At 43.8% G+C, this 16,376-nt stretch overlaps 1 protein-coding gene across 3 annotated transcripts; it reads right to left on the reverse strand.

The window, feature by feature from the left end:
- Window positions 1–555: 555 nt before the first annotated feature.
- Window positions 556–8,523, reverse strand: LOC131237825 (uncharacterized). 3 transcript variants are annotated; one of them, XM_058235833.1, is made up of 2 exons: window positions 3,331–8,519; window positions 556–1,525 (listed from the first exon to the last, which is right to left on the reverse strand). In XM_058235833.1, exons 1-2 carry the CDS (start codon window positions 8,378–8,380, stop codon window positions 834–836), a joined length of 5,742 nt encoding a protein of 1,913 aa, XP_058091816.1. In that variant the 5' UTR covers window positions 8,381–8,519; the 3' UTR covers window positions 556–833. The 3 variants fall into 3 exon arrangements, with proteins under 3 accessions (XP_058091816.1, XP_058091817.1, XP_058091818.1); XM_058235834.1 differs by having other exon boundaries at window positions 1,280–1,629; window positions 3,331–8,523; XM_058235835.1 differs by lacking the exon at window positions 556–1,525 and adding an exon at window positions 1,638–2,549 and having other exon boundaries at window positions 3,331–8,523.
- Window positions 8,524–16,376: the final 7,853 nt, after the last annotated feature.

Raw genomic sequence — 16,376 nt, forward strand, 5'->3', positions numbered from 1 at the left:
GTCTCGTGGCTACTATACTCCAATCACCGTGATTTTGGGTCCTCCTCCTGGTCCACCAAATCAACACTGCTAACCACTACAGGAAAGTTCTATGAATACAATCAACATGTTTTGCCGCATGCAACAGAGCAAACCCCACTTCTCTAAACATGAATTGTTTGATCCTCAAAACTCATGAAAACATCATACCAGGTACAAAGCAGCGCCCTTGTTTCAGTGAGACCCATCATCGTTGGTTTGATGCCACCCCACCCATCAATCTCAGGTCCAAAATATTCTCGAATTGGAAGATCCTAACAACCAACTTCTTCAAACGTGGATTGTTCGTGTATCTCTACAAAACTTGACGGTGGAGCCTGGTCCGGTCAATGAACCATGGGCCTGATCGTACAAACCGAAAACCCAAGTGTATTATTGATAATGTCCGTCAACGATCATACAATCTCTCCTCAAAAACAGAATACAGATAATGTCCGTCAATGATCATACAATCTCTCCTCTAAAACAGAATACAGAAAACCAAGAAAGAGAACATATAAGAAACAACAGCAACCATTAAGGGTGGAAATCTCCATGCTTAGATGTAAAGAGAAATAGCAGTAAGTAACAGCAGTGATATGTATAAGTAATAGCAACAGCTAGAAAAAAAGAAAAAAGAAAAAAGAAAAAAGAAAAAAAAGAAGAGGGAAAAACCTCAATGGAACAACAACAGCAACACCAAGCATTCATACATCATAAGATGGTATATGGACAATCCCAACGAGAAACGACAAAACATGCTTCCTACGGGCGGCGTATGGGAAGTTGGAACAAAATCAGTAATAAGATTGGAACTAAGAATCTTCTACCAGTGAGGTTACCTTCTGGAGGAGGCATCCGAGCTCGGCCGTCAAGTCTGCTCTCACTGTCGGTGTCAACTTCCCCGCCGGGCCTGCATCTTTCCCTGACAACTTGGAAAGCAACGTCATCATTGATTCAATGTTCTGTTGCATGAAGAGCAATGGCTGGGTCTCAGCAAGATCCTGCTTGGAAGGTTGGAGAGCTAATGCCCCACTCTCTTCCTCTATTGGAGCCGGGCTGTTGGTTTCCAAAACCTTAGAAGCAGCCGATAGATACCGCAGGCGGTAAGTGACGTCGGCGGGTTTGAAAGCGCAGTTTTTCTCTGAACTGTTGAAGGCTTCTTCAGCATCGGAGCTCCTGGCAAAGACAACCTGAGCACAGCCTGAATCTTTTAACACTTCTGTTTCTGATTCATTCAGAGCCCCAAATTTGCTGAATATTGTGATGAGATCATCTTTGGAAGGCAAATCTAAACCGGATTTGAATGTGAGGAAAAGTGCTGCAGGATGCGTGGCTGTATCCTCCAAACTAGACCGTTTAGACTTACGTTTAGGAGTCTTCGAATTTGTTTGCTCCTTCTCTTTGCTCTTCTTCTCTCCAGATTTAAGATCGGATGGGTCGGCCCCGCGAGAATCTTTTCCTGATGGTTGGTGTTCCGTAACTGAGGATTTTCCCTTTCGACCACCTGAACCGCCAAGAGATTTCTTACATGTCTCCTTAGAACCTCTAGTGAGGTTTGCTGGTTCCACTCAAGTGTGAAGAAGCCCTGCCCACCCATACACAGGAACACTGTCCACATGGAAGACTTGTCTGCGATTTGAGCTTTCCATCTGGTTGGTAATATTGCTTAGACTTTAGAGCCTAAAGAATCAGGCATTTCACTAATCAGGTGGGCCAGTGTACAAAGTAAATTGACAGTTAAACGAAAAAAAATTTAACCATCCATTTGAATCGCTGTACTGTGGCCCACTTGAGCCGTGAAATGACCTAATTTTTAGGCCAGGAGATCTAAAACAGTGTTTCCCACCTGATGGAAAGCTCTGACATCGCACGTCTTCGATATTGGACATGTGTCCGCATGTCAACAGGCAAGGGATCTCACATGCTAGGAATTAGAATGCCTCTGCATAAAGTAAGCCACTACGGGTTCCTTTGGCTCCCTGGAATCGTAAAAGGGGCTGAGACTGTGTTTCCAGGAAACAGATTCTCATTGAAAGAGATTCTGTGTCTTGTTATTGGGAAAGTTATCTTCAGGAATCCAGTTTTTGTGTTTGGAATCTGGGAAAGAATGGGTAGGAACCTTTTATCCTTGACGAAAATATGATTGTTGAATGGGAATCCATTTCCCAAAAATTTGCACACCACCTTGAAGATGGGGGAATCATAAAGGTGGTAAATTTTAGAAAATGGATTCCCATGGGAATTCATTTCCCACCCTTTCTCAGGACCCAAACACATTCAGCCAATCACCCATAATACGGATTATGATGTCCTGGTAATGAAATCCATTCCCAGAGGTGGATTGCCGGAAGCCAAATGATCCCTAAGACTTAGTTCCACTCAGCAAACGTACAGTTGACAATGTTCACTAACTGAAAGGGTTTCTGTATGTGTGGGGGTCATACCTTGGTGATCCAAACCATTGATTTGATTGTTCCCGCATTGGGTGAGGCATGCTGCTAAAGCTTCCAGATTCGAAGATCACATCACTTTGGTCAATGGCTTACAGTTAGACGGTTATGGAGAAAATGCAGCAACAGTTCACATTCAACCAGAAGTAGGCCAAAGATTTAAGGATTTGGATCTTTTGAATCTGGATGATTTTCAGGGAAACAATATCCAAGGTAGCTTCCATGGTCATGTACAAGATCCTGCCTGTCAGCAAACTATGCGTTTGCTGATGAGCAGCAGGATGCTAATTGTGGAACTTCTAAAACCAGCAAAGAAACGTAGAATTGTATTAAAAGGGAATGATCACATGTGGTCAAACACATGATAATCACCATATGTTCAAGATGTGTGGGACCCATCCATGATGTGAATTTAGATTCAAAACCATGCATCTGGTGAGACTACTCATGGGCACTACCACTATCAAAAACTCAGGTGGGACACACCACAGGAAGCAGTGCCCAATCATGCCTAAATCCTATATGTTCGCTTGTCACCCATCTGAAATTTGGAATGTCTTTTGAGTTTTAGGTTACTTAATCCTGGTGAGACACCTGATGACTGGGTGGAATGGCATATACAAACACAGTGGACCCCACATTCCATCAGAAAGTTTCTACGGTGGGCATCCCCTCCCCAATGTCCCCCATTGTTCCATTTGGTGTAGCCCGCCTAAGTTCTGAATGAGGCTCGATTTTGAGATGGGGGGTGGGGGAGGAGAATCTAATGGAGGAGTTGGATGGCACCAACAGCTCGAGTGAATGGCAATTCACATGCATATAAACACATGTGATCATTTACCCTTAAAAAATGCCTTACCCCTTGAATGTATAGGATCTACAGCTGCTGAGCGGATATCTGAAAGCATCTCATCCGCAGTCGCATCGTCATCCTTGGGTGCATGAGTCTTCCTGTTTCTTTTTGCTGTCCGAGGACCTGAGGTACCAGGTGTTTTATCTTCGACATTGGGTTCCTCTGAAATTTTCTTCTGAGGTGTCTCGCCGCTGCATTTCAGGATTGGAGGGCCCCCGGTAAGCTGAACCGCGATCCTGCTGATACTTGCCCCGACCCGAGAAACAATGGGAACCTTCACATTTCCAGCTTCAGCATCATCCAAGGAGACTATGCTCTTATGCCCGCTAAGCATTGCGTATGGAGCTGATAAATACTTGCTTCTCCTTCGGTTCCTCGGAGAACTCAGGACTGCTCCTTCTTCAGCCTCGACATCATCAATTTCAACATCAAAAGTCACCTTGTTATTTGGCGATGCAGGAGGAGATGATACCAAATGCTTAGTCTTCTTTCTTGTCCTGGACGATAAAGCAGATTTATCGATGGTCTTGCCTTCTTCATCCACAGAATCATCATTTTCAACATCAGAAGCCTTGTTTTCTGCTGTTGCAGAAGGAGATGATGCCGAATGCCTGGTGTTCTTTCTTTTCTTGGAAGACGAACTGGATTTACCTGTGGCCTTGCCTTCTTCTACCCCAGCATCATCATTTTCATCAGAAGCCTTGTTCTCTGCCATTGAGGAGGGAGATGACACCAAATGCTTAGCCTTCTTTCTTTTCCTGGACGACGAAGCCGATTTCCCGATGCCTTTGCCTTCTTCAGCAACATCTTTTTCAACATCAGAGTCCTCCTCCTCTGCTGCTGGAGGAGCAGCAGATAGCCTGGTTTTCTTCTGATCCTTGGATGACACGGCTGGTTTACCAGAGACTGCTCCTTCGTCCTTAACAGTTCCGTCATATTCAAGTTCTGAGTCCAAATTCCCTGCCATAAGTTCAGCTACGCTTCTCTTCTTTCTCTGATATATCTTATCCTCAGAAATTTGTGGCCGTTTCTGAGACAAGCTTTGGCCACTTTTGCCCGCCCCAGGGCCAACCGGTGAAGAAAGCGAATCTTCTTCATGAGGGGTCTGGGTTAGGTAAATCAACTGACCATCAAAATCATTTCTATCAGACAACTGACTTTTGGCATTGTCTTCAAGATCCATAATTCCCCGAGGTAGATGGTACATAGGCAATTCACCATATCCCTTTGCACCATAGAAGGCTGACAATCGACTCTTCAACACGGTAAGTTCGAGCGCATCTCTTACAGAAACAACTGAAGCAATATCTTTGAGGCGTGCAATAAAGTTTGCAGGATCAAATTCACCAATTGAAAGCCCATCAACATGACCCTGAGGAATGGTCTTCCCTTCTTGTATACCAGCATTTACAGCCATCGGTCGAGTGAGCCTGACCTGGATTTCCTCCAGTGTGCAAGAACAAGTCATCTCTGACTCCACACACCTACTAACCTCACCCACAGCCTCCTCCACAGCATTAAGGAAACTTTTAGTGTTGCTCTGCTTCATCATCCGTTCAAAATACCTGTTGAAAGGCCTCAACTGAGATGGGTAACACCAAGCAAAAGTGCCATCCCCAAAATAAGCCACAAGGAGGCGATCCCTCCGACGGTACTTCCGTGCGAAGTCAGACGCATCTGAAGGGTCATAGATCTGTCCAGGCCACCAAGGGTGGCTCCTGATTTTGCCCCATACAAAATCACCTACAGAGAACTGGCCTTCTACATCATCAGCTTCATCCTCATCCTCTTCATCTTCATCATCCACTTCTTTTTCTTCCGCACCAGACATGGAAAGAGGTTCTGTGACCTCAACAATAGCGCCAGGATTATTATGATCAAGAGCACAATCTTCTGCAGATTGATCTCCCTCTGCTGCAGCTTCCTCTCCTTCACCAGCTACTGATTCTGGTAATATCTGTTCATTCTCATCTGACAAAGCAATGCTCGCATCTGTAGCATCATCGACAGCATTTTCTAGAAGAGAGACATCAGCTTCCATGGCCTCGATTGTGGTGCTTGGGCTCCCTTCACCTGGAAAACCATCTTTCAGAAATTGATTTCCATCAGCTGCAACTTCCTCTCCTTCACCACCTACTGATTCTGGTCCTGTGCACTGCTTCTCATCGAACAAAGCAGTGCTTGCATTTGCAGCATTGCCCACGGTACTTTGCTTCTCATCTAGAGGAGAAATGGATGCTTCTACAGCTTCAGCTACTACAATTTTCTCCATCTCAGGCACCAAATTCTGTGTTCCTGCAACTTCATCTCCTTGGTCAGGCCCATTTTCTGACAAGCAAACATCTTTAGCCATATCTTGAGCCGAAGCTGGTTTTGTAACTTCAATTCCAGCACTCAGATCATCATGACCCGGAATAACAACCTCGGAAACATTTCCCTCTGCTGCAACTTGCTCTCCTTCACCAGCTACTGATTCCGTTACCATCTGCTGCTGCTCATCTGGCAAAGCAATGCCTGCATCTGCAGCATCACGCACAGTATTCTGCTTCTCACCTAAACAAGAACTGGGTTCTTCTACATGCATTTCCAGAACTTCAGATTCTGGGTTTTGCCCATTTTCTGGCAAACAAACATCCATATCAATAACTTGAGCTGAATTTAATTTCCCTACCTCAATGCCAGCACTTGGACTCTCACTACATGGAAGACCATCTTCTGGAAATTGATGTCGATCTGCCGCAACTTCCTCCCCTTCGCCAGCTACTAACTTTGAAACTGTTTGTTGCTTCTCATCTGAAAAAGCAGTCCCTGCATCTTTACCATCGCAAGCATCATTTTGATTCTCATTTGGAAGAGAAAGGGGCGCCTCTACAACTTCAGCTTCCTGAATCTTCATCGTCTCAAGCACCAATGCATGTGTTTCCACTACCTCAAATTCTTGTGATTTCGTATCCTCAATTACAGCACTCAGATTCTTGTGGCATGTAACAACATCTTCATGAATTTCATTCTCCTCAGCCACAACTTGCTCTCCTTCCCTAGCTACTGATTCTGGTCCTGTCTGCTGCTTCTGCTCTGACAAAGCAGTGCCTGCATCCATAGCATTGCCCACAGATTTCTGCTTCTCATCAAGCAAAGAGACATCTGCTTCTACATGCATCTCCACGGCTTCAGCCCCCTGATTTTGCCCATTTTCTGGCAAACAAACATCCATAACAATAACTTCAGTTGAAATTGATTCAGTGACCTCAGTTCCAGCACTCGGATTCGTGTGACCGAGAACACCATCTTCCTGAAACCCGTTTCCCTCAGCTGCAACTGCTCCTCCTTCACCAGCTACCAGTTCTGGCACAATCTGCTGTTTCTCATGTAACACAGTAATGCCTACCTCTGAAGCATCGCCCACAGTATCCTGCTTCTCAGCTACAACTACAAGAGAGATGGGTGCCTCTATAACTTCAGTTACTTCGGCTTTCTCAATCTCAGGCGCTGAAATGTGCGCTTCTGCAACTTCAGTTCTTGACTCTAGCCCATTTTCCAGTAAACAAACATCTGGAGTAAGGGATTGAGCTACGACCGAAGAGACTGATTCATTCAACGAGCTTCCCTTCCCCTCTTCTGACATGGAACTGTCACCCTTCTCCATCAATTCACTTCCCTCAGCTGCAACTTCCCCTCCTTCAACAGCTACAGTTTCTGGCGCTGTCTGCTGCTTCTCGTCTGACACTCTAATGACTGCATCTGCAGCATCACCCACAGTATTCTGCTTCTCATCTACAGCAGACACGGGTGCTTCTACAACTGCTTCTTTGGTTTTCTCAATCTCAGGCACCGAATGCCCTCCCACAACTTTAGATCTTGGATCTTGCCTATTTTCTGGTAAACCAACATCCACAGCAATAGCTTGAGTTACTGCTGGAAAGCCTGATTCATTCAACGAACTTTCCTTCCCCTCTTCTGACATGGAAATGCCACCCTTCTCCATCCCTTCATTTCCCCCAGCGGCAACTTCCTCTCCTTCAAAGGCTACCATTTCTGGCACTACCACGGCAATGCCTGCATCAGCAGCATCACCAAGAGCACTCTGCTTCTCATCTAGAAAAGAAACCGGCGCTTCTACGACTTCAGCTGCTTTGTTTTCCTCAATATCAGGCACTGAAGCTTGTGCTTCCCCAACTTTGTCTTGCCCATTTTCCGGTAAACAAACATCTGCAGCAGTAACTTGAGCTGCTCCTGAAAAGCTTGATTCATTCAACAAGCCTTCCTTTCCCTCTTCCAATACAGAACTGCCGCCTGTCTCCATCACCTCATTTTCTGAACTCGAATGCCCTGCTTCTGCCGAGACACCCCCTACGACTCTACTACCGTTCTCTTGAACTCCACCCATCAAATCTATTTCCATACCCACACACCCACCATTGGATCGAGGCGCGCCATCCTCTTCCGAAGGGCCCACCAACACCTCATCAACCCCACCATTCTCGTTCTCCCTGATCCCCGTAACAGCCCCTTCCCCAGACCCAACTCCATTCTCACCACCCTTCTCCATCGGAACCCCTTCGATGGCCGAAGAATCCCCGTCAGTGCCAGGAATCTCAACTTTCTGATCCTCGTCAGGAACGGGAACTGACTCTGCAACACAAACCTTCGACTCCAGCGCAGCTCGATCTCCCATCACCAAATCTCCGCCAGCCAAAGACGAACCCACATCGACATCACCACGCACGCCGCCGTTCTTCTCATCGACAACCGCCGTTTCCTCGACAGAAACCCCAACCCCGCCATCTCCAACGCCTCCGATCGGGACCTCCGATCTCGCCGCACGGCCTTCAATCCCAGTAGAAGATTCGTCGACCTTATTATCGTGGGCCGATGCTGCTTCGTCACCAGAAACCCTAACTCCGTCGTCTTGGATTCCTGAACCGGGATCGGACCGAGTCTCGATCTGTTCCGGAACGGAAAGACCAGAAGCTGTGGAGCTAGGGTTTTGTTCTTGAGCTGTTTCTAGGGTTTGAGACGGAGTAGAACCTTCGGGTGGGATTTCTAGGGTTTCCATTTCGGGAAGGTTTTTCTAGGGTTTTGGATTCTCTTCTTGCGTTCACATGGGTTTCGGAGAGAGAGAGAGAGAGAGAGAGAGAGAGAGATTTTCTGTGAGAGAGAGAACTTGCCTGCAGAAGAAATCGGCCGATGGAGAGAGAGAGAGAGAGAGAGAGAGAGATTGTTTCTCGGGAGAAATTAGATAGTTCTCGTATTTATGATTTCGTTTTGCCTCTGTCGCGACTTAGAATCCAGTGTGTGTCGCCGCCCACTGGGGCCCACATATTGAGATGATAAGACGATTTGAACGGTCCAGATTATATTCAACACCGAAATTTTTGTTTTCAAAATCAAGATTCACCAATGATGCTAAACTTGAATTTTTCGAGTTGAATACGAGTCATTGGTCATTGTTATATATTCATCTAGAAATAGTGATGGTAAAAACCGTTCCTTCAGCGTAATTATCTTGGTTCCTATACCGTAGAATTCACATCATGGAGGGTTCAGATTACTGTAAAACTGATCACATGGGCCCCAGTGGTCAGCGATACAGGCTGTATTGTAAATCGCGATAGACGCAAAACGAACTCGAGGAATATATTATATATGACGCGAGACCACGTCTTTGCACAGCATACGCTGGTTTTGAATTTTAGGCGACTCGGTTTAGCTGTAGCTGGTGACACCAATACCAGCTAGCTGGTGTCTAAGCTATGTGGCCCCCACCATGATGGATGGCCCATTCATTTTAATCCATGATCCAAATACCTGAGGCAGATACAAATCTCAGATGAACCATACCACAGGAAAACATTGTTTATTGAACCATTTTTAGAGGTGTACACAAATCAAGCTAGCTCGGTTAGCTTGCTTGGCTCAACACGAAAAAGCTTGATTCGGCTCAATTTGAAGCTAAGTTGATTTTTTGAACTCAAAAATGAGTTCGAGCTGAGTTTGAACTGGTCTAACTTGACTTGACTTGGATTGAACTCGGCTAGAATTGAACTCAGATTGAAACAATTTAATGACTTGGTTATTTTGATATAAGTGTGGCTGATGGCAAGGAATGTACATATACAAAACCAATACTCTTTTTTCTTGATTTTTATGTTGCTTGGAAGGTGTTTGGTAAAATACTTGTAAAGTCAATGTTGCTATCTTAAATACAGTAAGATTTTAAAAGTGTAGTTTAAGTGTTTGTGAATATATTGCACTGGCAAACTCAACTTGAACTCGCCCGAGCTACTGACCGAACCGAGCTAAGCTAGCCAGTCAAGCTCGAAAACCAAGCCGAGTTGAGTTCAAGCTAAGGTCAACTAGTGGCCGAGCCAAGTCGAGCTAGCCTCAACTCGACTCCATGTACACCCCTAATTATAATGTTTATTTGCTAACCAACTTGTACATAAGATGCAAATATGAAGGAAAAGAATAAATATCATCTTCCATGGCCCTGGAAAGTTTTCAACGGCAAGCATTCAATCCCCATTACTTACTGTTGTATGACCCACCTGATGTTTGGATTAGACTCATTTTTTAATCATAGTTGTACCCTAAAATGAGATGGAAAAAGGATGGACAGCATAGATAAAACACATACATTGTGGCAGGCCCACGAAGCTTTAACACCAACTACCTTGGCTGGTGATGGTTCAACAGCCAAACCGGGTCCAATTTTAGGACCGAGGAGTCACTTGATATAGATGATATACAGGCGCTTCCATTTATACACGTGGATTGTAAGTAACTCAATCGAAGCGTACAAATCAATAACCCACATTATATGGTCTATAGACCAATTATGTTAATTGAATAATTGTAGCTTGATGTATAAACATTTGCTGGTTTAATCCAGACCGTTGATTTTCATTTCGTGCTGAACTATCTTGGATATTAAGTTATTAACCAATAAACGAGCTATATGCTAAAACGTTATTTAGGAAAGACAACTCAACACTTGCCTTATAAAAGTAGGGCCCACCGTGGACAGTTTAATTGGAGGTGCATATATGCCCTGCCCGTGTATCATCCATCCTAACAGAGTATCAAAGTTTTCTCTTTTGAATCCAGGCCGTCGGTTTATTGAGCCCCACCATGGATGGAATGCTCCCAAAGAGTAATCTCTGTGGAGCAACTTTTCCCTTTTTTATTTGTATCCTAGAGATGGACGGTCAGGAACAGAGATAAAACCGTCAAGATTCAAAGGATCTTCGAGCCCGGGAGATTTTGGGAGTGTCGTCTATTTACGGTGGGATTCAGTAAGCCAACGAGCTGGATTCCGATAGATGGGCCCCACTTGCCAGAAGTGTAAAACCCACGTATATGGGAGCAGATTGTCTACTGAGTAAAATGTGGGGCCCACTGTAGATGTATGTGTCTTATCCACGCCGTCCATCCGTTTTCCAGATCATTTTAGGGCATGAAATCAGAATAGAAGCATATACAGAGATCACTGGACCCCACCACAATAAACAAGGTTATAACGACGTGCGCCGTTGAAACCTTCTAAGGCCTACGGTGATGTTTATTTGTAATCCAACCTGTTCATAAGGTCACATAGACTTTATGAAGGAAAAACACAAATATAAGCTTGATCCGAAACTTATGTAGCCCCTAAGAAGTTTTCAACGGTGAGTGTTCAATTCACACAGACTTTTACTTTGGTGTGGTCCACTTGATATTTGGATCTGCTTCTATTTTTGTTTCATGCCATAAAATGAGATATTAAAACGGATGGACGGCGTAGATAAGACACATATATCACCATGGGACCCACAGAGTTTACTGAGTGGCAATCCGCTCCTGCTTATACTGCGCCGAGACGCGGGTCGTGTATCCTAATCAATCTTGCGATTGGGCCTTGGGGTACAGCTTCTGTAGAATCCTGACTGTGGGGTCTACTTTGATGTATGTACATTACATCCACGCAGTCCATCAATTTTTAAAGCTCATTTTAGCATATCATTCCAAAAATGAAGAAGATCTAAATCTTAGGTGGACCACGCCACAGGATCATTGTTGGTGATTGAATACACACCATTAAAAACTTCCTGGAGTCACCGAAATGTTTATTTTCCATCCAACCTGTTGATAAGATCACAAAGACTTTGATGAAGGATCCAAACAAGCATCAGCCTGATCCAGAAGTTTTATGGTCCACAACAAGTTTTTAATGGTCAGTCACCACTGTTTCCAGTGGTGTGGTCTAATTGAGTTTTGGATGTGCTTCACTTTTTTTATAGTCCCTGAAAATGATCTGTTAAAACATATGGACGACGTTGATTTAAGTTAAATCTATCAAGGTGGGCCCCTCACGGTCCACCGAAGCCGTGCCAGGACATCTGCGAAGAGCTAACGTCACAGCATGCGCGTCCCACATGGCTTGTTTGATCCGATGATCCAAGCGGTTCAAAGGATGGGCCCCATCAGGGAACGCTTGACTTGGTGGCATTTCAAGGTTGGAAACAAAAACAAGTCAGCTCTTTAACTGAAAAGATCGGGCTTATGTGTCCAGTAGCCCTGATTTTCGGACTATGGCCCATCCATGCAAACAGGTTAGCGCCACCAGCTTTTCCATGTGGGTCCCACTTGAGACCCTCGTGCCATCTGAGACGCAATCCGAACCGTCCGTGCCGAGATCTAGCAAACGCAACCCATACGACTGATGGGTTCTGGCATACGGTATTGACTTGCAGAGCCGCCAATGCGGGCTATGGCCAACCAAACATATGGTTCACACTTATCTACATTTAACGATGTGGGCTCAATGTGAATTGCACATGAGGGTTGTACACGAACCGGGCTAGCTCGGTTAACTCGCTCGACTCGGCCTGACTCGGAATTGAGTTTGGACCACGACGAGCAATTTTCTTCAGCCTGAAACTGAGTTCGGGTCGAGTTCAAACATATTCCAGTTCGGCCCGATTCAGTCGATGTATATGTAGTATATCCATGCCGTCCATCAGTTTTTCGCAAAAAACGAACTATATATATATATATATATATATATATATATATATATATATATATATATATATATATATATATATATATATATATATATATACACTAATCATTTGAGATAGAGAAGTGGGAATGCTGTTCATCCCTTTGTGGATGGAGTAGGCCCGAAATTAGCCCGAACTCGCTCAATTGCTAACCGGGCCGAGTTTGAGCTGGACATGTTGGCCCGATGACAGGGCCAGGCCGGGTTTAGGCCGGGTTTGACAAGTGACTGGGCTAGGTCGGGTTGAGCCTAGTTCGACTCGGTTCGGCCCGATGTACACTGCATCTAATAAATGACACTAGTTTGGGCTGACTCGGTTTGCCTAGTGACCCCAACACCAGCCAGCCAACTTGCATGAAAACTCTTTGGGTCATATCATCATGTATGTGTAGGGTTGTACATCAAGCTGAGTCGAGTCGAGGTGGGCTAAGCTCGGCTTGACTCGTCCATGCTGTACTTAAGTTCGAGTTTGAGCTCGAGCTCAACATTGAAGCTTGCCTTGTTTGCTAAAACTTTCGAGCCGAGTTATGTTAAATGTCATCATCACCTCTCTTGAATATTCTGGAGTTTTTTAGAAACTTTCAGACATTTCCAAAAAATTCTAGAATTTTCTAAAATATTTCGAAAACTTTTAGAGTTTGATAGAGTCTTCTTAACTCTTTCAGAATATTTCGGACTATGCTAGAACCTTCCAGATTCTCTTAGAATGTTCCGGAATATAATAGAACCTTACGGGATATTTGGAAGCTTGTAAAACTCTTTAGAGTTGTGTTGATTATAGAATCTTCCATACCCCTCTATAAATATGGGAAGGGTCTCATTATATACATACATAAACAACAAAGAGTGAATTCAAGAGTGAAAGCAAGATGTCCAAATATTAAGAGTTCAAAAAGAGTTTTTCCTTGTGTGTGAGAGTTGTCATTTAAGAGTGATAGTTTGTTAGTGTTGTAAAGCATACCCTTGTTGTGTACAAATATTTATAATAAATATAATTACATTTACTTGTCGTGTTCAACTCTTCAATTTGGTATTAGAGCGAAGTTTGGTCGGGATCCATTTTCTAAGGTGATCGTGCACAGTTTGGAGATTATGAAGTTTGTTGGCTTGCTTGGTAAAGGGAGTGATAATCACACTAAGTCACGATGACGGATCTTGTGAATACAACGAGCGGAGTTACGAGGCTTAATAACCACAACTATCAAAGTTAGAGGAGTCGCATTAAGTCTTAGCTTAAAGGGCAGGACTTGTGGGAGGTTGTTAATGGGAATGAGATTACCCCACGTCCTAAGAAAAATGTTGAAGCACTCCGAAAGTGGAAGATTAAGGCTGGGAAGACAATGTATGTGCTTAAGTAAACCATTGAGGATGAATTGTTCGGACGAATCAAGGATGACGACACACCCAAGATGGCATGGGACACCTTTTCATCATTGTTTTCAAAAACAAATGATACTCGACTTCAATATTTGGAGAATAAGTTAATGTCCACCACCCAAGGAAATAAGTCTATAAGCGAATACTTTATAAGAGTAAAGGATTTGTGCGGAGAAATTTCAGAATTGGATCTTAAAGCAAATATTCATAAGGAAAGAATGAGGAGGATCATTATACACGGGTTGAAGTCCGAGTATAATGCTTTTATCACGGTAATACAAGGTTGGCCTACTCAACCTACTCTCATAGAGTTTGAGAATTTGTTGGCCAATCAAGAAAGTTTATGCAAACAAATGGCTGGAATGTCGATAAACAAGGAAGAGGAAGCACTCTACTGCAATAATTAAAAAAATGGACATCGACAGCAGAACAAAAAAGGCGAACAAAGTCAGCAGAACTTTGGAAAGTCCAAGAAGGGAGAAGAGTAAGGAAGAAGTCTTTGGACAGGGGGAGTTTAATCCGACAACAACACAAATAAATGATGATCCTTCGTATCTTGAAGGCATGATATAGAGTGTTTCAATTGCGATAAGAAAGGTCACTTTGCAAAAAATTGTTGGTTCAAGAAGAAAATCTGCCAAAGGTAACTTGGTGACTTCTAGAAATCACCAAGAAGACAGTGAAGATGACTAGGACTTTCAGGCATCCTTAGCAGTGTCTGAATCCATCAAAGGAGATTGTTCAGAGAAGAAAAATTTGATGAACCACTCAAGCAGTCTAACACAAACACTGACGAAGTAGCTGCTTTCTTAATAGTGACAGAGACGAGTGAAATAGCCCTTGCCGCAGTTTCCAATCAAGGAGCTATCAACTATAGTGATGATTGGATCGTTGATTCAAGGTGATCAAATCACATGACAAGTGATAAAAAGAAACTGTCAAGTTTATCTGCCTACAAAGGAGATCGGGTAGTGGTAACAGCTAATAATTTAAGGTTGTCGATAACTCACATAGGTACAACTACTATCACACCTCGATTTAGCCCTAATCAAGTAAAGTTGCAAGATGTTTATCACGTGCCAGAGATGAAGAAAAACTTGTTGTCAGTATCACAACTGACATTTTCTGGTAATTATGTGGTATTTGGACCGGAGGATGTTAAGGTGTACCGAAACCTTAAACCGTTAGGTACACCTATCATGGAAGGACAACGCTTGGAGTCAATCTACGTAATGTTAGCTGAATCAGCTCATGTAGATAAGACTCGAAAAAATGAGACTGCAAATCTCTGGCATGCACGTTTAGGGCACGTGAGTTATCATAAGCTAAAGATAATGATGAAGAAGGCTATGCTCAGAGGTCTTCCCCAGTTAGATGTTCGAGAAAATATAATTTGTACAAGGTGTCAATATGGCAAAGCACACCAATTACCATATGAAGAGTCAAAGTTTAAAGCTAAAGAACCCTTGGAGCTTGTCCACTCTGACGTGTTCGGACGGGTAAAACAGGCATCGGTTAGTGGCATGCGTTACATGGTGACCTTCATTGACGACTTCTTAAGGTACGTTTGGGTTTACTTCATGAAAGAGAAGTCAGAAACTTTATTAAAATTTAAAGAATTTCGGGAGAAGGTCGAAAGTGAGTTCGATAGAAGGATCCAATGCTTGCGAACTGATAATGATGGAGAGTATACGTTGAATGAGTTTACAAATTATCTAAAGGAGTGTAGAATCCAATGACAATTGACTTGTTCAGGTACTCTACAACAAAACGGCGTTGCTGAAAGAAAAAATCATCACCTTGCAGAGATATGTCGGATCATGCTACATGCTAAGAATGCGCTCAGCCGATTCTGGGCAAAGTGCATGCAAATGGCAGATCATGTGATCAATAGACTACCACAGGCAAAATTAGGCTTTGTCTCACCCTTCGAGAAGTTATGGAATATAAAGCCCAAGGTGAGTCACTTCCGAGTCTTCGGATGTGTATGCTATGTGTTTGTGTCTGATCACTTGTGTAGCAAGTTCGATAAGAAGGTGATTCGTTGCATCTTTTTGGGCTATAGCAGTGAAAAGAAAGGGTGAAAATGTTGCAACCCTGCAACTGGGCGGTGCTACACATCAAGGAATGTTGTCTTTGATGAAGCCTCATCATGGTGGTCGCCACTAAAGGAGGAGTTGTCAAACTCTCGAGACTTGGAAGATGAACTGCATGAGAAGATGGGAGAGACAAGGGAAGGAGAAGAATCGCCTAGTTCAACTAAAGAGTTGACGCCTACAGCAGGAGATGGTGATCAAGTGCCTAATCTGTCTGGAACACCAGATAAATTTATGAGTCCATGGCAAACTGGAGTACATCAAAGTAGTTCAGAAGAGCTTCGCCCAAGTCAACAGAAGGTTGCTGTGGACAACCCACCACTTAGGAGGTCGACTAGACAGAGAAAGCTTAACCCAAGATATGTGGATGCTACCTTAGCAGAAGAAGAGACCGTGCAAGAGCCAACGACATTTGAAGAAGTATCCCAAGACATGGAATGACAGAAGGCGATGGAAGAAGAGATTAAGGTATTAAACCAAAATCAGACTTGGGAACTAGTTCCAAAACCCATGGATGTGAAGACCGACAACCAAGT

Source organism: Magnolia sinica, chromosome 2 (assembly GCF_029962835.1).
Source record: "Magnolia sinica isolate HGM2019 chromosome 2, MsV1, whole genome shotgun sequence".
In the NCBI taxonomy this organism is placed as follows: domain Eukaryota; kingdom Viridiplantae; phylum Streptophyta; class Magnoliopsida; order Magnoliales; family Magnoliaceae; genus Magnolia; species Magnolia sinica.